The sequence below is a fragment of the Asterias amurensis genome, chromosome 19 (assembly GCF_032118995.1).
Source record: "Asterias amurensis chromosome 19, ASM3211899v1".
NCBI lineage: Eukaryota > Metazoa > Echinodermata > Asteroidea > Forcipulatida > Asteriidae > Asterias > Asterias amurensis.
The window spans coordinates 8,769,934-8,792,403 of NC_092666.1; the positions used below are offsets into that span (position 1 = coordinate 8,769,934).

General features: G+C 37.5%; 1 protein-coding gene across 7 annotated transcripts in view; it reads right to left on the reverse strand.

The window, feature by feature from the left end:
• Positions 1–22,242, reverse strand: part of LOC139951574 (cell adhesion molecule 3-like) — a 51,097-nt gene extending 28,855 nt beyond the window's left edge. For 3 of the 7 annotated variants that reach the window (XM_071950529.1, XM_071950525.1, XM_071950524.1), the window contains exons 1-6: positions 22,064–22,230; positions 20,701–20,897; positions 16,590–16,898; positions 15,998–16,321; positions 14,693–14,926; positions 10,446–10,478 (exon numbers count right to left, since the gene is read on the reverse strand). In XM_071950529.1, the coding sequence (XP_071806630.1) occupies positions 10,446–10,478; positions 14,693–14,926; positions 15,998–16,321; positions 16,590–16,898; positions 20,701–20,755 (955 nt within the window). In that variant the 5' untranslated portion in view covers positions 20,756–20,897; positions 22,064–22,230. Of the gene's footprint in view, positions 1–10,445; positions 10,479–14,692; positions 14,927–15,997; positions 16,322–16,589; positions 16,899–20,700; positions 20,898–22,063 lie in introns of all 7 variants that reach the window. The other 4 variants (XM_071950530.1, XM_071950527.1, XM_071950531.1 and 1 more) reach the window with 3 other exon arrangements.
• Positions 22,243–22,470: the final 228 nt, after the last annotated feature.

Consider the following 22,470-nt stretch of genomic DNA (forward strand, 5'->3'; position numbering starts at 1 on the left):
GCCGGAACCGAACCAAGTCATTTTTAGAACTTAATCTATAATAAGGATAGCCATGTTATTCTGACAAAAAAAAAATAAAAATCAATGATAGCGCTTTATATAGACTAACTAATATTAGAAAAACTGCATTAACTTTTGCAGCAAAACAAATGCTCATAATGCAGTTTTTCTAGTATAGTCTTGTTGCTGCGAAAGCTTAATGCAGTTTTACTAGTGCTATCATTTCCAAGGACTGCACCTGTAGTTTACACGTAAACTCTAAATGTTTTCAATTCAAGTCCGAACATTTTCACTTTGTGTGAAACTTAGAGCCCATCTTAACTTAGTCCAGTGTACATTGTAGAGTATTATCATAAGAATTTATTTTTTTGATTTGGCAAATACACGTAGATACTACGTACAGGATGAATGACCTAATTGTTTCATACAGGAAACCAATGTCTATCTGGATTCTGGAACAGCTTCTTTTAATGTGGGTGGATAATTTTTCTGTAACACATGATGTGTAGTAGTCCATGAATGAGACTGCAACATTGCATACCTAATAGTCAAGTCAAGCTTGAGCCCACCTTTTGCTTGGTTCAATTCATTAAGGGACACCCTCCTTCACTGTTTCAGTAGATTGCATCTTGCATACCTGGGAGTCAAGTCATCAATGATCAGTAGGCATTACATGTATGTATCCCCATACACCTACATGTACATGTTTTGCCATTGCCTACAAAATGATATATCAAACATGGAGGAAGTGAACAGCAGACATTTACTCCCTCACTGTTCCAGTGAGTAGATTGCATCTTGCATACATTGGAGTCAAGTCATCAATGATCAGTAGGCATTACATGTATGTACCCCCATAGACCTACATGTACATGTACATGTTTTTGCCTACAAAATGATGTATCAAACATGGAGGAAGTAAACAGCAGACATTTACTCCCTCACTGTTCCAGTGAGTAGATTGCATCTTGCATACATGGGAGTCAAGTCATCAATGATCAGTAGGCATTACATGTATGTATCCCCATACACCTACATGTACATGTTTTGCCATTGCCTACAAAATGATGTATCAAACATGGAGGAAGTAAACAGCAGACATTTACACATACAAGGTGGATGTCCCTTTGAAGTGACTCATCTGTTTGGATTCAAGATAAAGGCAACACCTCTTTTAGCTGGTATCTATAGTGTTGGTTGAATCATGGTTGAATTGACTCTTTATTCTATGGTTGAATTGACACTTTATGAGGTCTTGATTTCATTATATATTTATAAGCCTACATGTATCTGTATGGGTTCTAGAATTGAGATGAAGGCCGTACATTACAACCACGCTTATCTATTATTTTAGGATGTGCCTTCAACTTTTTCAGCGACAAGCCAGCAGGATCAGTTAGCTTGTCATTTCACTAGTTTGTCAGGTTTTTTACAAGTCATTAGCTAGAGGCAAATTACAAATTAGCTAAAATTCTGTAGCCAGCCAGATCCCTTAAAAGAGAATTTTGACTGGACAGTAAAGTTGGCCAGCGGAACACTGTTAAAGGAGAATGCTGCATGGAGGAAGTTTGTTACAGTTTACATGGCCAGCAGGGTTTGCCCGATGCTTTTTCAGTGACAGGCCAGCAGGACCTACATGTATGTGAAAATGTAGCTTATCATTTCACTGGTCCGCCAGCTTTTTCACAGATGTTTTATTAAAAACATTGCTTTCAAAATTGTCATTAAAGCCATTGGACACTTTTGGAACAGAAACAAAAATAAAAGTTCACAGATTTACAAATAACTTAGAGGGTTTACGGAAGGTAATGGTGAAAGACTTCGCTTGAAATATTGTTCTATGAAATGCTTTACTTTTTGAGAAAACTATTAAAACAATATCAATTCTCGATATCGAGAATTACAGATTTATTTTAAACACATGTCATGACACGGCGAAACAGGCGGAAACAAGGGTGGGTTTTCCCGTTATTTTCTCCCGACTCCAATGACCGATCGGGCCTAAATTTTCACCGGTTTGTTATTTTATATAGGCCTATCAGTTGTGATACACGAAGTGTGGGCCTTGGATAATACTGTTTACCGAAAGTGTAGTGTCCGATGGCTTTAAAATGCAAAATGTAAATTGTAATTTAAACTTTAAAATGAAGTGGTACATGTAGGGATGCAACTTCATGAACAACCTAGCCAGCTTGACTATTTGGAGAGAATTCTGGCTGGTCCTAAGTGTGTTTTAACCTGGCATTTGGCCAACGGACCACTGTTAGTGTTAGGGGATAACACTAAGCCAGTGACTGTACCTGTTATGTGGGCCTACAGAGTCATAATTATTGTGTACACAATACACAAGAACTATAGATTGTCAAGTCACACTTTAGTGTAGTATTTTACACAATGACAATGCAAAGTGATATCACCTTGTTGGTTTCGAAGAAGTTTATGACAGGATGCGATGATGATATAAAAACAATTTTCTCTTTCCTTTAGACGATACATATAAGGGCAATTCCACCAAAAAGTGTCCTCGGCCCAAAAAATTGAAGTCAAATTTGTGGATTTAAATTTAAAGTAGCAAGAAAGAGTGATACCTAGTGATTTCAAATCTATGTTTGTTTCATTTTTTTTCCTTGGTTTTCCATGTTTTTCATCGTTTATTAAAAAAGTTTTTTTTGTGCCAAATTCATGATTTTTGGGAAATGTTTGGCACAATTGTCTAAAATGCCCTCCTGGTTACATTTTAGATGATATTTCAATTATTCTTGGCTTAAAACATATAACTGGTGGTAAGTATTCACAATTTTAAAGAAACTTCATTGTCAATTTATTCACAGGGTGCTGCCACTCGTTTTAATTAGCCCTTAATTACCAATTATGAAATGTAATGTCCATGACATTGCATGGTGTTTAGTTTCATATTTTAAAGCCAGTAAGAGATATTTTCATGAGACTTCATACGCAAAGCTAGTTTTTAGGGGCTAATCCTATAATGCAAGAAAATTAATAAAAAATTAATTGCAACTGTGCTAACGAGCGTCATGGACATTACATTTAGCGTCATGGACATTACGTCATGGACATTACATGTCACATGAAACTTACCTTTTTGAAGGTAAATGCTACAATTTATCAATTGGACCTATTGTAGGTAAACCTGGACTAGTCAAAGAGAACATTTGTCATAGACTTCATCAGAAATTTGTTTCAAGCTCTTTTTTAGCAGCGCGTTTAGTGGCAACATCGTGCACAGATTCTACAAACTGACAGCCCAAATCCGAGATTTTCAGGTGAGTTTTCTCATGGAACTGATCTTTCCTAAAAACATTCAAGTGACATTTTCATACTGAAATGTATGTGAACGGTTGCTGAGACAAGTTTAAATGAATGTAGGACATAATAAACACACTTTATCATCAAAGAAGACTTCTCAAGGCCTAGGCGTAATGCAGATTTGTACACATCTGCGGATAGCTTGGATACAAAGACGTCATACATAAAGTAATTTTTTATTTTTACATAATTTCAGAATGGCTAAGACTTGAGTAGAGAGGCAGAAAAGGTATAGAGAGAAAACAAGACAAAACATGGAAACATGATTGTGATAAACAAAGCCCCATGCAGCCAATCTTTCCCTCATTTGTTGTTCTCCGCTCTTGTTTTGCATGTCAATCTAGGTGGAACGTGTAGAGGATGACCTCAATGACTGTCTCGTATTTGGAAAACTAAGGAAGCATCTACGTTTGACCTGTTCCTCCCAAGAAGTCCTCCCAACTCATTTTAACTGATCTTCTGGGAATTGTTCACCCAGTCTTGAACATAGCAGTATCCAGATCAACTTTGAAAATTACAGAAACCTTTGATGTTTAATTTCCATTTACTGTCGTCACAAAATGTTGACGCAAGATGTTCAGTATATTACTCAAGATGAACAATCACCTTGTGAGAAACACATAAAAGGGAATTATGTTAAAGATAATTGGAAAAAAAAGCTTACTTCATGTATACCTACATCTTTGGTCTATCATAACTACTCCAAAGCAGAAGCCAGCCTGGTTGGATGTGGACGGAAAGTGCAAAAAGGGGACTTACCGAGGGGCGGGGTTTAAGTGAGATTCTGGGGGAGGTTTGGTTCTTAAAAATGTTTGGAAGAGGTTAAACATTAAGATAGGGACGTTCATTATAGTTTAAAACCCATATTAAGAGCAAGGCAGCACATGGGTTTACAAATTCAGGGTAAAAGCATGATGCATCATTTTACAAGTTTGACGTAATGTCCATGACGCTAAAAATAACCCAAAATGTAATGTCCATGACGCTCTATTAAGACGTGTAACAAGAAAGTTGACAGGTTTTCTTAAAAATATTATCACTGTTCATGTTAACTACTTCCCTGTTTAGCAAATAAAAAGGTATTCTAAAAATTTTGAACTTTAACTTCACAGAGTTTTGGAATTGAGTGTGTTGTACCCAAAACCCACTTCCGTTTTTCGTAATGTCCATGACGCTCGTTAGTAGTGCTCTGACTCCTTAATTAATTTGAACTTTTCCAAATACATAGTATCATTTGACTTACTAGGACACAAGATACTAGTATCAAACACAAAACTATAAATCAAAGCCACTTGGTGTGTTTAACTGACCAACAAAGTTCTAAAAATGTCTCAAAACGTAATGTCCATGACGTGGAATTGCCCATAAGCCCGGTTCGTACTTCCTGCAATTGCAAATGTGATTCCAATTTGACGTGAAATTGACATTTATAATAACTCTGTTTTCGCTGCAATATTCGCAAGAAAGTTGAGCACAACTCAACCTCTGCGATTTAATCATTGAGTAGTTTGTGACGTCAACATCCGTATCGCATTCACATTCGCAGGAAGTATGAACTGGGCTTGAGTAGGCCTCAATGAGTTTTATTTCCAGTGTAATTTGTACATGTATGTTCAAGGTAGAAAATTGTAATGCCACTTAGTTGATAAACGCATTCCCTACATTTAAGCCTACATGAAGGCCTCATCTTCATACATGAGAAACATTTGACAATTGGGTCCCATACATTTTTTTGAGCCTCTTGTTGGAGCAAAAGTTGGTGAAATATTATGGCTGTACACTGTACAATGTATGTCGCCACTTTGAGCATTTTGGTACAAGCCGAGATACATGTATGCGGCCGCAACTGTCTCTTTAAGGATTCGGGTACTTTTTCAAAATGTCCACAGATTTACATTAAACTTACAGGGTTTGAAGATAATGTTAGTGGAAAGCTTCCCTTCGAATATTACTAACTAAGGTTGTGTAGTTTTTGAGAAATGAGTCAAACAAGTCACAAAATAATGTTGGTCTCATGAGACCAAAATTATTTTGGCATGTAAAATCCCCTAATTCAGTTATGATATTATGCCAAAACCATAGCATAACTGGTTAATACGTTCTTACATGCTAAAACTGAGACAAAAATAATTACTTTTACTCATTTCTCAAAAACTACAGCACCTCCTCAGTAAGTAAAATTTCAAGGGAAGCTTTCTACTGTCATTATTTTCAAACTGTGTAAAGTTAATGTAAATCTGTGGACATTGTGTTTTTTGTTAGGAAAAAGTACATTACCCTTTAAAGGCACTTTTTGTAATTACTATTGGTGGACACTATTGGTAATTACTCGAAATAATTATTAGCATAAAACCATACTTGGTTGTGAGTAATGGGGAGAGGTTGATAGTACAAAACATTGTGAGAAACAGCTCCCTCTGAAGTAATGAAGTTTTCGAGAAAGAAGCAATTTTCCACGAATTTGATTTCAAAACCTCAGATTTAGGATATGAGGTCTTGAAATCAAGCATGTGAAAGCAGACAACTTTGTGTGACAAGGGTGTTTTTTTTCTTTCATTATTATCTCGCAACTTCGACGACCGATTGAGCTCAAACTTTCACAGGTTTGTTGTTTTATGCATACACGTATGTTGAGATACACCAAGTGAGAGGACTGGTCTTAGACAATTACCAATAGTGTCCAATGTCTTTAAGGGTTTGTATAAGACAATCATCTTCACTTGTCGACACGTAAATCCAAGCTATAAATCCATTTGCTTACAAAAATCTTTCCAGCAAGTGTTAGTATTTTGTTCTATGCATTGTTTTGTGTGCAGTATTAAGGTACATGTACTTCTACCTCCATGGTACAAGTATTGCCCAACATACCCTATACATTTGTGTGACAGGCCAACATGTACACACCCTATTGGAATGAATCAAGTGTATTTACTTCCTCCATACTAAGAACTCAATCACTATTTATAGTTGACTGACTATGGTATGGTATTGTATTGGTTTGAAGGTCTTTTATCACCTCATGAGCCTCTGACCTGAGTAGACTGATTGTACCATAGAGAAAGCTATGTACCCAGTGCATGCATGTGTATTGGGATGGTTGTTTTCTTTCTTGGATACCAACATAACAGAGTAGAGATTTGGATAACCTCCTTTGACCTCTGATGAAAGAACTTCTTGTTATAAAATGCATATATGGTTGGAAAGATGCTGTAAAAGTAGAATACAATGATCCATACAAACATGCATCGAAATTGCGTGGTTTTCCTTTTACTAGTTCGCAAGGTAAAAGGAAAACCATGCAATTTCGAGGCACATTTGTGTGGATAATTATATTCTACTTTTAAAACATCTTTCCAACCATGCATTTTATAACAAATGGTTAAAAATGCTTTTAATAGACCAAATCGTCCGATCCAAGGCAACGTGTTACATGTACTTTAACATCGTGTACACCATACCAATCAAAAATGTTAAAAAAGCAGGGTTTGAAAGATTTTTCTTAACTTGTTTAGTGACGAGCCATCAGGACTCCATGTACTTAGTATTGTAAGCTGTATATTCATCATGGAGGAAGCAACTTGTAGGTCCTTATTACAAAAGAGTTGTGACATTTGGACCTTAGCATAGCAGACCTAACATCACACCATTTTAATGCATGAATACAACTACATGTAGGTCATTTTGGTTGGTACTTATGTAAGCAGTTTGCAACAGTTAATTCTATTTTCTCAGGTCCTTATTAATTTATCGGGGTGTGTTTCAACACTGAACTAGAAAGCCGGACCACTTGCAGAGAATTTTGATTGGTACATGTACTCAGCTGGTGTTTGAACCATTATTTGGTCAGTGGAGGACTATTTTTTAGGGAGAATGCTGACGAGAAAAGGGTCTACTCCAGAGAATGATTTCGCCAAGTAAACTTGAACTGCAGAGTTGATTGGACTAAGTATTTTTGTGTACACAGTTAGGGCTAATTGAGCAGAGAAAAATGGGGTGGTTTTTTTTAGTAGCAACTGGTACTTTTGCGTAGCATTTTGCCTCAGAAAGTGCACAACTGCACAGTGACAGTAGGCCTATGTCATCAACCACACCTTTATCACAGCACTCTTCTTGTTTTCCTCTCACCATGGAGGTAGAAATGCTCTCAAACAAGAAATAAGTGCCCTTCATCAAATGAAAATGGCCTTGCCCTCTCCAAGGGGCAATTCCAGGCCTGGTGTTTGTGTAGAAGTGTTAAATTTAAACATGGTTTGACAAGGTAATTGTTTTTAGTGTTTTAAGTCCAAGTCCTACTCCATATTATGTATACTATGACCCGAAATTTCCTATTTTCAAGCAGCAAAAGTGTACACATGGTACTAATTTCCTCATGAAGTTGTTTATGTACGAATAAAAACCAGTAGCCTGAATGATCTACATGTACATGTAGGGTAGTGTGCACTGCAATGTTGTGTTTATTCACAGTGCATAATGTCCATTATGCATGTGACCCCAGTTGTCTGAATGCTTTGTAAAGTGTATTTACCTGTGATAAAAGAGCAGGCGAGAATATGAATGTCCCCAAAAAAATGAATATTTGTGATGTCACGCATAATGAGATTGTTACCATGACGCTTTTAGACAACGGTAGATGTGATGTGCTGATCATCATGCAACTGTTTACTTAATGTGGGCCTACCATGGTAACACAAAATTAATATCATACAGTAACCCAACATTACTTATAGCCACAGTGTTTACAAAAAAAGTAAGTTTGTGCAATCAAGGGCATATAAAAAGCACTACATGTACTGTTCTACGTGGTATGTGTACACAGGTTTTGTAGTACATGTTATGAAATTACTAAGGGTGATCTTGAGATCAAATTCACAAAAAAAACGTAATTTTGAAACCCTTAAGAATGCTGACATAGCACAGGAGTATTATTATAAACCTTAAGATGAGCAATGAGTAAAAACATTCAGAGGGCATAATTGTTTTAACCATACAGCAAGGATCCTTGCTAATTACGTTTCAACTCAGCGTTAAGACAAAAGTTGGGACCAGAATGCCTGACAGTTTCGAACATTCTTGGAGAGCCCCCCTAATAGTTTGTGGGATTTACTGCTTGATCATCATTGATAAATAGAATGTTTTAAATTAACATTAACAACTGCCAACAATATAATGTAGCAGTTATTTGACCTTGCTCTTTGGTACATGTACAAGGAAGTGTCTGCATTTTTTGAGACAACTCTAGTTTGTGTTGCAAATTTGTCTCTTAGGCCTGATACCCAAAAGTGAAACTGTCATCCATCCCCCTATAGTCTTTGTTCAGCCTACATTGTTTAGGATTGTACAAAGTAGAAAATAACTAAATTATTGTGATATTCATGTAAATTTGTTTGCATATTACTGTAGCCAGCTCCCCACACCTTTCTTCAATTTCCATGCCTGTATAAATGGATGCAGAGTTGTAGGCTTACATGTATTATAACTTAAACAGTGGAATTGATAGTGTAAGAAAGATGGTCAGGGTACAAGACAACAATAACAATAACAGTTGAAAAGGGCAAGTCAACAACATGACAAAAATATCCATACGTACATGTAGGAAAACATGCTGGGCGGACCACACCAAAGTCACTAAGAACACACCACTAGATACTGTACACAGGATCTCTACATTAAATCCATTCATACATTGGCTCATCAAACTTTTCACAAATACACTCTAGGGCCTACAAGTACAATTCAGATCGCAAAACATTAATGTATATAGAAGAGTTTGCGGTAACACCATGTAATGATCTCTAAATGAGTTGAGGTGGTTCTGAAAAGAACCGTTGGTTTAACTCGACGTTTCGATCAGTATGCTCTGATCGTCTTCTGGAGAATGTTGGACCCTGATGCTGCATGCTGCTTAAGTACTGGGCGGCGGATTAGCTTGGTGATGCACGAAGGCGGGGAGTTGAACTCGATGATGCGTGGTGAAACCTGCTGTGGAGCCTCCAGAAGACGATCAGAGCATACTGATCGAAACGTCGAGTTAAACCAACGGTTCTTTTCAGAACCACCTCAACTCATTTAGAGATCATTACATGGTGTTACCGCAAACTCTTCTATATCTTATCTCCACCATGCAAAGTTTCAAATCCTACTTAAAACATTAATGATTGTGCTCTACACATAATATGTATTCTACTTAATGAACATGAGGAATACATGCTTGGCAGACCATAACACCAAAAAGGCACTAACAAAAAAAACACTTTAAAAGGCTTCGGATTTCTGACTACAATAAATGCATTCACAACATTGTCTCGTCAAACTTTGCACCGTTTTTACCTTCCACAACTCAGAATGACAACATCACTTGATGCTGGGTACATGATGTACTCAACAAGCTCCACAAACACTACGGATGAGTACATGTACATGACATGCATTTTAACATTGCATCGTCACACAACTTGCACAATTACACTCAGAATGAAAATTTAAACTACACACTTGACGCCAGTAACCACAGAATCTATGAAACTGGACCCAACATGGTTTCTACAATTATTACAATGTCAACAAAGGATCTTTCTTGCACCATTGCTAAACAAAATAACAAGACGCATATTTTCATTTTAATGAAACTGATTATTTTTTTGTTAGTGCTCAGTAAAGTTGGACAACAAAGTTATATGCTTAAAAACCATAAAGGTTACCAGCCAAAGTAAGTACCAGTCCATAAACACAATCATTGTGACTGGTGTCCCTCTTATTTTTGCTTAGCAGGAAATTATTAAGCATTAGCACAGCACTTGGTCCCTCCGTCATGTACACTGTATTAAAACACTGGTTCTGTAGTTATTTTAACGATAATGAACACCATTGTCAAAATCTATGACAAACATTTAACATTCTAAAACTGGAACAGGAAACTCCAAAGAACAAAAACTGAAACCTGAAAAACGAAATGTTAATGAAACTAAATGAAAATATTAAATGAAGCAAGACTAGTTTTGGCAAGTTTGAAAATGACAGGGGGATAAACAAGAAAGCAACTTGAGTTTTGAAAGCATTTAATCAGAATAAAAAAACTCTTTATGAGGAAAAACAAAAACAACTAAAATTGAGGGACGTACCAGTGGTTGGCATTTCTGTTGTTGTAGATGGTTCTGTATGGACATCAAGGAATTTTTAAATACGTGGAGAATATGAAATGAGGAAAAGGAAAAACAATGTTGTAGGTTTAAATGAAAGTGGTGAGGAACGAGGTTCTGGTAAATGAAACAAAGTACAACTACAAGTCAATTATATTTCTCTGGCAAGGAAACCACGGATGCCACGAACCGCAGCCCATGCCCAGCCTGAGGAAACCTGCTATACAGTACATGTAGGCCTACAGTCAGGCATGTAAACAAGAAACACTTGGGATTAGTGTGTTCACATGGATTAGTGATCAGCTTACATGTCCATGGCCTGATTAAAGGGGATTACTTAAGTGGACAACTCATATCTTACCCATGAATCAACTACCCTTAATCATGGAGGTAGGAATTCCTTAATAATCATAGCACTAGCGGTGTGTAAACAAAACCATTACTTACAGGACAAAAAGTACAAGTGGACCCTAAATTATGGCATAAATAAAACACATGTTTTTTCACAATGTGTACGTGTCGTCATGGGCCATTTTGAACAAGTGTCTGCACTGCAACTGAATCAAGATTCTTGTTACTCTCCCTAAACATGAACATTAAATTTGATGCTTTTAAAACAATATAATTGTTTTTTTAACGGCATTGAAACCAATGTACTTTGAACAACAGGTACAAAGCCTGCCAGTTTTGACACCTAGCCTAACTACGATCAATACAACTTGTTATTTAAAAATAACAAGCAAACTTTCATCTCTTATACATGCACATTGTACAAGCATGGAGGAATAAGTTACAAGGTAGCCTACATTCTAAGTAAACACTGGCCTTGAAATAATTTAGAGTGGCAGTTCCTTTTTGACATTTGTTTGTTATGACTTAGCTAAATGGACCACAGGCCCGAGGTCAGTGATTTTAACATGGGCCAGTACATTAAAAAACGGGACTCAAAACGGAACTGTTGGCTAGTATTCTATTTTTAAGAACAAGGCAATGTTTCTATTAGTGGTACATGTAAAAGGAACCTCTACAAGAAAAATTCTAATAGTGTTTCAAGGGGCTCCTTAGCAATGACTAAGGGCACTAGAGTAATGACTAGGGGCAATAAGGCAATGACTAACGGTACTAAAGTAATGACTAGGGGCAACAAGGCAATGACTAAGGGAACGGAGGCAATCACCAGGGGGACCATGGTAATGACTAAGGGCATCGAGGCAATGATCAGGGGCACCAAGGCAATGACGTAGGGAGGCAACAAGGCAATGGCTGGGGCACCAAGGCAAATACCTGGGCATACATGAACATACATGTAGGGCAATGGCCAAGGACACCAATGCAACGACCAGGGGGGCACAAGGCAATGGTCATTGGGCAAAATGGCAATGAGCATTTCGGCATGACTCTATGAGTTATCAGGTCGGAAACTGATTGTGTCACTATTGATTGAAACCAGGAATCCAGGACTATGATAAGAAATTTCAGCAGCCTCAAAATATCTTAGAAAAATAGATAAGAGTAGATCTCTATAAATAGTTCAAATATTTTCTTTTTGGATCAGATACACTTGGCACTTCGAGGTTCAAACAAACAGGTTCCAGAGCCAATAAATTTGTTATTTTTGTTAAGAGTACTTGGTTATCTTAAAGGAACATTATGGAATAGTAAGAAGAAGAAAAAATGTGAAGATCACAGATTTGCATGAAACTTAAATGTTCTAGAGACAATGGTAGTAGAAACCATCCCAACAAATATTTCTGTCTGAAATGTCATATTTGATTAGAAATAAATAATATAATTTGCCATTTGGAGTTTATCCCTCAGTAAGCATTTTATTCTTCTTCTTTGTTGCATTTGGTGTCATGCAAAAATGTGTAATCGGTTTACAAGAAAATATTTTCTTGTGACCCAGTGGGCCAATAGATCTCAAACTTCTACAGGTTTGTCAGTTTATGTATAATGGTGGATTAAATGAAGTGCTTACATACATGTACACTGCCAGCACGTGTTTTGTTGGCAAAATCCAAATCTGTAATGTTCCTTTAATGACGACCGATTGGGGATACACAGTCCGACGATTTTATAAACCGACCAACAAATAGATTCAGTTTGTTACTCATCATAATATACCCACATGTACCTGTCCCAACCACTGCAGCAATAATGGATTGATTCACACAGTGCGCTGTCCTACATGTCCAATGCTAAGGCTACTCCCCTATGGGCCTCCCTAGTTATTGAATTGCATCTCTAGCTTTACAGGGTAGTCGTGATGATCGGCGATTTATGCCGCGGCTCACTAAATCGGCCTTAATGAAAGTGCAGTTTGTGTCGCTACATTTCATAGAGGTGTTGTGCACTGAATAACTTGATTCTACATTTAGGTTACAAACATAAAATACAATTTTGCAGCAGGTACCTACATTGTAAATGTACTCTAGTAAAGTCAGTGCCTTTGCATAAAATTATGATGTCGTAATTGTACACATAATGCTCATTCTTTATGTATTCTGTACTTGTAAATGTACAGTTAAAAAAAAAACAGGTATTTTTATTTCTGTGCAGACCAACACTGCAGTCCAATGACTTTTGCACTCAAACACGACACACAAACTGAAGAAAAAATTTACGATTCATCTCAGACATAGATCTATCATCTATCATCTATCAATCATTAGACTTCTCTGAATTCTGAACTTCATAAAAATTGATACATGTATCTGCTGTGCCACCATTCCTCCGCTCACAGTTTCAGGTTCATACAATGTGGCTGCATCTAGAGAAGAAGTGTTTGCATTTGCGGACATTTTTTCCTCTCTGTATTTTGAGAAATGCAAGGAAGTGACCGCCGTACTTCATACAAATGATGAGTTAGGCACTGCATTGAAGGGAAGCACCTTTGCTGTACAACTAGTTCACTCTGTATCCAATATCCAATGTACAATGTACAAAGATTGAACCTAACATTTTGAACAGTGAACCATTTTCCTTGTATGTTTGTGTCCAAAACAAAATGCTACGCAAAATGTATCACTATCACTTGCTACTCAAAACTCATCATTTAAACGAATAAGCATTCAGTGTGCACAAAACATATTCAGTCTAAATATTTTGCTGGGCAAACTTCTGGATGAAATTGTTCCCCGTCGAACTTATTATTTTGTTTCATCGGACAAAGTACTGTACTGTACACAAGTAAAAGGTAAATTTTTACTAAAATTATCCGGTCACTCGCAAGACACTTGCAGCAATCATGACCAGAGACAAATATTTCATACAAAGTTTCTAGCAAGCAAGAAAACATCACCTCAATAAGAGAGCAGCTTAAATTAGCCTTCAAGAAAGACTCTGCCAGGGTCGAAGCATCAGGCCATTAACTATTTTTTGCAGCTTAAATTAAGTAAGAACTAGAAATTGTATGCAAAGTTTGCATACACTTTGAAAATTACATGTACCATGATTGTTAAAGACAGTGTACACTATTGGTAATTGTCAAAGACTAATCTTCTCACTTGGTGTGTCTCAACATATGCATAAAATAACAATCCTGTGAAAATTTGAGCTCAATCGGTCATCGAACTTGCGAGATAATAATGAAAGTAAAAACACCCTTGTCACACGAAGTTGTGTGCTTTTGGATGCTTGATTTCAAGACCTCAAGTTCTAAATCTGAGGTCTCGAAATCAAATTCGTTGAAAATCACTTCTTTCTCGAAAACTATGGCACTTCAGAGGGAGCCGTTTTTCACAGTATTTCATACCATCAATCTCCCCAATACTCGTCACCAAGAAAGGTTTTATGCCAATAATTATTTTGAGTTATTACCAATAGTGTCCACTGCCTTTAAAAGACAAGTTTTGTCAATTAATCGATTTGTTTTTATGGAGGAAAACTAGTTTAAATGACATTACTGTTTTAGCCTCTGCAAATGCCACCACTGTTTGTGAGTAAAAATTCAAGGGAGTCGGTCATCTTCATTATGCGGTTCAAACAATATGTACAAAGGTATGTACATGTATTATAAAAGTACTTGACATGATTTGGTCTTTAGTATACACGTTTGCAAAAAAGGTCGTTCAAAATCATTAAGGACTTCAATGTGAATGGCAAAACATTTATATTATCAGGGGGAAAAAACTATGAAGATTAAAAAATAACCATAAGAGTCAAATGCAAAGTTTGTGATCATATTTGATAGACCTTTGATATGAAAGTAAATAAATGAGTTTGCATACCTGGGCATAACTCCTCTGACCGGGTATCTGTTCCTGTTCCAACGCTATTAGTAACGTCACATTTGACTCTAGTGCATCCATACTCAGCATTGTTGAATGGCAAGCTCTGTCCAGGGGTTTGTGCAGTGTCATTCAGGAAGATGACATATTGGATGCTTGTTACTGGATTAGCATCAGCTGAACACAAGATAGTAGACGTAGTAAACTCGTATGTCACTTTCACCCGTGGTTTAACTGTAGAAAGAAACAAAATAAAATAACCCAAGTAATTATTAGTATCACACCTTTTACTTTACTGATGAACGGTGGATTTACCCTCTAGACCATCAGTTTCCATGTCAATAGTTCATTTCGGAGGACTAGACAAATGTGGTATTTTGACCGAGTAAAACAAATAATGTTTTATCCCCAACCCAATCCCAACTGCATCACAGTCCACAATCAAGTAATTTTTACAAAAGGCCAGTAACTTACCCAACAACTGAAGTCTAGCACTCGAGTTTATTTTATTTCTCTAATTGGCTAATTAGTACTTTTAAATTGAAAGCTGAAACTTTGGCAAATGAAAAAATATGAATCTTTTCTTGATGACCTATGGTGCAGAGCAAACTGCTTGAACTCCAGCTGAGGGATGAGTGATTTGCGTGCACTTTTCTTACTACATGTATTTGGTGATTGTGTTCTAATTTCATAAATACCTAAGACAGTTTATCCATTTTGATTGGAGGAGAGGGTATCACGTGTGGGTGTTTAAACGGTTGATATAACACCAGTAAAAAGTGTTTAAACATGGGCGTGACACACGAGCTTGCACCTGTGCTTATAAGACAGTTTATTCATTCCTATTGGTCGAGAGCAACGGCTGGAACACCTGGGCCACATCACGCGACGCTCACCTCAATCTCCTTATAAGGAGTTTTCACCAGAGCGCCTTACCATTTCATAGCTGAAGGGGTGTTTTGTTGAAATAAATCATTGAACAATTAAAATTTTTGCGTTTTTTAACTTTTGGACCAAAAAAGTGTTTTTTGACCGAAAAGGTATTTATGAATGGGAATAAAAATGTGCTTGGCCGGTTTTAAACACTCCGTATAGCCTCCAGCTCGGGTAATTATAGCATCCAGACTGCAACCGGTTTTAAAAACTCTGTTTAATGGCCAAGCACATATTCCCTTATTTATCATACACGTCATGTACATGTTTCAATACCTACAGTCTTTTCAAACTACAAACCACTGTATTGTTATAACACTGTATTGTTAATATGAGTGTATTTTGATAATTTCATCAAGTTAATAAACTTACACTGTACATTAAGACTGAGTGATCCTATTTGATCTGGGACGACTTGTTGTCCTGTTGTCCTGCATTCCAGAGAACCTTCATTGTCATCTTTTGTTGGTGTCATTGTCAGTGTACCTGATGTCTCAAATGTGTCTCCAGAACCAATGGGTGAATCTTCAGAAACACCTGTTGTGATCTTCACGTTGTTCATGTACCATTCTAGATTCACTGCTGGTCTGTAACCTGTAGCTGTACATCTCAGTGTGGTTTCTACATCTTCAGTCAGGATGATTGGACTACCTGAACTATCACCATCCACTGTGATGATAGGAGTGCTTCCCTGGACTGGATGAATCGAGAAATAAGAGAAATGTTATCAAACAAAGTTGAAAACTTAAAGTAAGGCTTGCCATTGACATTGACATTGCAATGATTAATTCACTGTATCTCTCATCACAGCATCATATTTTATTATCCTTATTTCTTGGCTTTGATGCACATTAACTAATGTAACAATAAAATATTGTACACAAAATGACTATTATGAATACATATGGATCATGTAACCAATCTGTTCCGACATTAAAATGCAAGGTGTTAAATAAGCACTTACTTTCAACTGTGAATACTGCACTTCCTTTATCTGGTGTCATTTCACATTCATAAGTTCCTTCGTCAGCAACCTTGGCGCTGGGTATGATCAGATCAATTTGTGTTGCTGACGGTGCACTGATCTGAAAATCTTGATATTTGGTGAAAGTATCTCCGACGAAAATACCATTCTGATCAGCAAATGTCGTTTTTCCTTCTTCCCTCCATTGTCTAACCCCACCTGAAAAGTCACTATTACTGCATCGCAGTGTTGCAGTTCCCCCTTGCAGTACAGGCGTATCAATAGGTCCAACAAACACAGCAACAGACACTGGACAATGGAAAACATAATAGTTAAACCAAATCAAACCTTGTCAAAATAGAAATGTACAGTATGTTTTTAAAACTTAACGACTTTGAAAAGAGAACAGCCCTGATACTTCACGTATCAGGGCAACGACGGTAATTGCCGTCGTTGCCCCTACGGATTGCCGCAATGCCCTTCAAAAACCCAATTTTTCACGGCAATGTTTGCCGTGCCCTTTTCTCATCATTGTCGCCGTGCCCTTCCTCCTGAAAAAAAAAATTATATTCAACGATGTCCAAGTTCGGAAATAGGCCAAAAAGTCCCGATGTCTGTGTAACTTCCACGCAAAGAAATAGAACCAAATTTCACGCACGTAATGCACAAGAGCAGATTTCAGGCCCGCTAGTCGTTGTTCTTGGCGTGCGACAAAAAAATTACAAGAAACATTGAACGCTAGAGGGCGTTTCAGAACAATACGATAGCGTGAATTAAACGCCCTCTATTGATAAAATTACGCGAACCACCAACACACGCCTTGAGACGAAGACTTGACGTGTCTGCACATGTGGTTTCCTCAAAAATTGCATGCTTAGTACATGGTACATCATGTACAGCATAGTCGTCGCGCACCGCATGCATTCATTCTGTCAACATCGTGTCAAAATGGAGCAGTTACGTGGGAATTTTAGCGTCTCTACGAAAAACTACAGAACGTGCGTGACTAATAGTAGGATTCCGTATTAACATAAATATTTTTTTATTGTGTCGTGTAAGATTTGTTTATTTTGTTTATTTTGTTGAGTTATATGAATGCTTTCTTTTTCAGTGACAGTGGGTTAGTGCATGATCATGGGTATCTGAAGCAATCGTCGATTGAAATGGAAAAATCTGAGTTTTTTTTTCGTTTTATTTTCAAAATGGCGTCGTGCCCTTCGCAACTTTTTATGATTGCCGTGATGCCCTAAATTTTTACAAAAAGTCAAGGCAAAACTGCCTTGCCCCTTAAAAGCTGAAGTATCAGGGCTGGAGAACTTTCTAAAATACGTACAAAATGTGGGAAGAAAGATGAAAATGACCACAATAATTGCCATGATGGGGTGGATTTTCTGATCTTTGTATGGGGTTACATGTATGTAAGGTCTGCTCGAGCATAAAATCCGTCTCCCCCCCCCCCCAGACCAATCCCGTGCCATCCCCAGAAAACTACTGTTTTGTGATGCTCTGCATTCCAAAACCTGTTCCGCATGCGACTCAAGTCCCAATCCCGTGCCATCCCCAGAAAACTACTGTTTTGTGTTGCTCTTCATTCCAAAACCTGTTCCGCATGTGGGACAGGGACTTGACGATGTCGCAGTCGCCTGGTATGTAAATATATTCACTTATGAATATGTAACATTGTTACGTGATACGTTTGGACCAATCCAACGCACCCAAAAAGAAGACTACAATATAGTTCATTTGTCACTTGTGGGTTAAGTACTTAGTTGATGATTGAAATAAATTTGTTAATAACCAATTAATTATAAAAAAGAAAGCACTAAATGTTCATTTGAATTTAAGTAATACGTTGTAACATACATTGGGGTCGGTTTTGTTCGCAAAATTTGAATTTTGGGAAGTACAATAAAACGACTTATGACACCGACAACCCCTTGCCTGCTAATGAGTTTACCCGCCCCACGTGCGTGCCGCGTATAGACGCTTGCCTTACAACGTCTTCTACTGTGATGTCACAGTGTATAAGGCATCTTCTTTGAAATATGGACCATTTTACAACCTCAAATGTCATTTTTCAAAAAATTATTTTTGACCTTTTCAGATATTTCAAATAATTGTATACATAGTAAGGTTTATTAAAATGTTCAAATAAGGATAGAGCAGTTAATTTTAATTGTGTTGTGATCATTTTAAAAGTGTAGAGTCTGCAGCAGTGAAACCTGTGGTTATATATATTTAATTCAAAACTAGCTTAAGTAAATCACAAGGAACATTCATTGTTTACTATAATGAGGTCTAACAGATGTACTTTCAAATAAAATCAGTAAAAAATCAACAAAACACCAAACACAGAAAATATAAGCCTGACCGAGGAGGGCATAAGGTTGACAGAAAAACAAAGCAAATATTGTCTGTAATTATTTTTTTTCTGGCACAAGACTAATGTAATTTCGCTGAAAAAACGTCAGTTTCCAACGTAATTTTTGACAGATTTTAAGTGACGATCGCCAAAAAATGACAGATTTGCATGACGTTCCAGAAAATAGACGGACTTAATTGCAAAATGGCGTTCCGGACTTTATTACCTTCGCGCAATCCACATCAAACATACCTGAATGGAAGTTGATTTAGTTTCCAAAAACTAGCGTTCTGAAGAAAGTATTTCCGCTGTAAATCATCTGAAAGACGTTTTGGTTTTTCGTCTGGAGCTGTCCGATGGATTGTCGAACGTCAGTAAATGCCGACGTCATTTTCTTGACAGAATTATTTTGCCCGAGTATAAGATCGCGCAGAAAAACATGTGCTGATCGCGCGTTCCGTAAAAACACTGAGGGTGCCTGACTACAAGCAGATTTGCGGGGGTACGTCTCGTGTCAAAGGTCAACTTACAGGGCGATCAGAAAATTCATGAACGTCGCGCGGAAGTTAATGACAGACAAGACAAAATTACATCGCTGGAGATTTGAAAAACTGATTACTCTGATAGTTGACCAGGTATCGCAGCAATCATTGTCACAAAATAACTATTGTCGGACTTTGATTGTCTTTTGCTGTTAAATTATTTGTTAACATCCCCCACCACCTGTGCATTCAAAAGTTAAATAAATGCCCTGCAAATATGAAGTTTTTATCATTTAAAACCCTCAATTATCTAACAGGTTGTTGAGGTCTGTCAAAAATGCTGATGTCAGGGACTCAAAATCTTCTACCTTGATTTATTTGAAAGGCCTGGGCTGTCAAAATTGTGTATAATATCTTGCTACATGTAGGTACCTCTTAGTTTATTACAATGTATAAATAAACAAAATAGCTTTCACTTATGAAAATATCAGGGTCCGAATTTCAGACTTACAAATGGTCCACATAATAAAGAAGATGCCATAATGAATATTTTACCGGCAGGGCAGCGCTTCCACGCTCCCATTGGTTTTGTACATCTCCCCATTTGGGGAGATTTTCCAATAACAACATGCAGAGTAAGAAACGACTTCGTCAAGTCCCATTCTCGGGACCACATTTTGACGGCGAGCGCGCACTGTACTGTATGCTACGGGTTGTTTCATAGTAAGTTGAGGTAATAGCTTAGGGACCTCTCACACGAGAATGGGACTTGAATCAAGTCTACCCACCCCCCCCCCCCCCCACAGGATTCAGAATTTCAAACTAGGGCCCTCCAAGATCTGGAAGGTGAGAAAAGATAAGCCAACCTAACCACCCAGCAACCTAACAACCCATGTTTTAGAAGTGAGAAAAATTGTACATGTGTTAGTACATGTATAATATGTTGGAAGAGAGATTTGCTCTGGATTTAAAAGGATACAAAACTGAGAATAATCAAAACACAATTATCCGGGAAACATAAACACCCCAGACAGTTCGCTATTCCTATTAGTGGAGAGCAAGACATGTGGGGGTGCGTTAACAGCTGATAAAGACACAGCTCAAGCTTCTTAAACGGCCATTTGAAACCTTGCACGGTGGTCGTGGCTATGCGATAAAGGCCCATGCCTTCAGCTCAGCCTTTATTACACGACCACGACCCTGCTGGTTTTAAACAGCCATTTAAGAACTTGTTGTACTCTTCTATTCCTTTAATAATTACACTTACCAAAAGGGAATACTAATAAAACAGTCAAAGCCACAACTTTCTGGAGACCATTCATACTGCAAAATCTCAGGGAGCCAGTTCTCAAGGAAGTAAGTTCTCTTGGACCAGTGATGGCACAAAGAAGGATCAACTCACAAAGATGTTGAAAATTGGGATGTTACTACAGGGGGTCGGTAGGTGAAGCAATCAATCTCATACTGCAATGGAAAAAGACAAAGGGTTTTAATGAACTGATTGTGTGCGAGCAATGATTGTGTTCTAAGAAACTGTATCTCTGTTGCAAACTGTCGCAACTACCCCATTTAATGTGAAATATTGACAAGTGAAAAGCCTAACGGACTAGTGAATTGACAAGCTATTTTAGTTAATAACTAAATTTGTCTTGCTGGCTGGTTGGTAATAACAAAATTAAACCTGCCAGTAAGGGCTGGCAAACCCTTCCTTCAAAAGAAGAATATTTCAACACAAGTTCGCAATTGAGGGCCTTTTGGATAACTTTCCGTATGGCGCCACCACTTTTTCACTAATTTTGACACAGAAGGGATCTCATTGAGGTAAATTAGATATTATTTCATATCAAATGAAAAAGTGGTAGGCCCTAGCGCCATACGGAAACTTTTCCGGCCTTTTTTGTATCGGTTTTTAATTTTACTCATCATTTTAATAGTAATAGGCCTAAATGTAAAAAATGTAGAGATGGTTGACACTGCCAGACTGCTGATGCTGATTTATAAGTCATAAGGTTTATCGCGATTCAGAACCGCAATGCGTTGTGGGTAGGCAGATGGGGCAGATTGCTATGCGGTGTATGTTGTCATGTACAACTCGCGCACGCATCGCCTATATATCTCTTGATATTTTGCTATTCGCGATAAACCTTACATTTCAAACCCTTCAAAGCCTTATTTCAAACTTGTCTTAACGTTTACTACAGCCTGTAGGCCTAGTGTAGGCTAGTGTAGTTCACTTTTTTGTACAGGGACAGAAATGATGAAAGAACAAATTAGTGCTTCTGTTTTACTTTTAAGTTTTACTTAGTTTTTAGTGTTACTGTTAGTTAGTGTTTAGTTAGTAAGTTAATGTTAACTGTGTCCTGCATGTCATATGAATATGATGTGGCAAGTCAAAAGGGGAAGGAAAAAAAACGTATTCCCCGCTAGAAAAATACAAAATTATAGTCACACACAGTAGGCACAGGGTCTCAAGCCAAGTATGTACTATGTGGAGTGGATTGGACCGATGTGGGGGTAAGCACAGCCAGCAGCACTGTGTAAACTTGAAAAGAAGTTGATTGAACCACACCATCCATGCCATGGACAAATTTACTCATAGAGTTTAGAAAATAGACGACAATTTAACTTACAGTTTGTCACACACCTCTGCACAAACGGGCAATGTCTTCTACTTTCCTGGTTCAATAAATAGGATGTAGTTAAATGCTGATTTATTCCTTATTTATACGCAAAGTTTTTGAATCCACTCGGCAATTTTCCGTATATCATTCAACTACTCGATCGTAGTAACACAAACCGTGAGTTTACGCAGTGTAGTTCATACCAAGAGTCGAGAAAGACTTGTCCATGTTAAATGTATCCTGACGTTAATCAACCCAACTGTACGTTATAATCTATTTTTGACTTACATGAATACTGCACACACACACCTACCTTCAGAACGATAGTGTTTCCGCCTTTTTTCGTCAAATTTTTACCCTATGCGTAATGCACAGCCTCGACCAAGAAAGGGCAAAACTTGAAAATGTATGCAAAA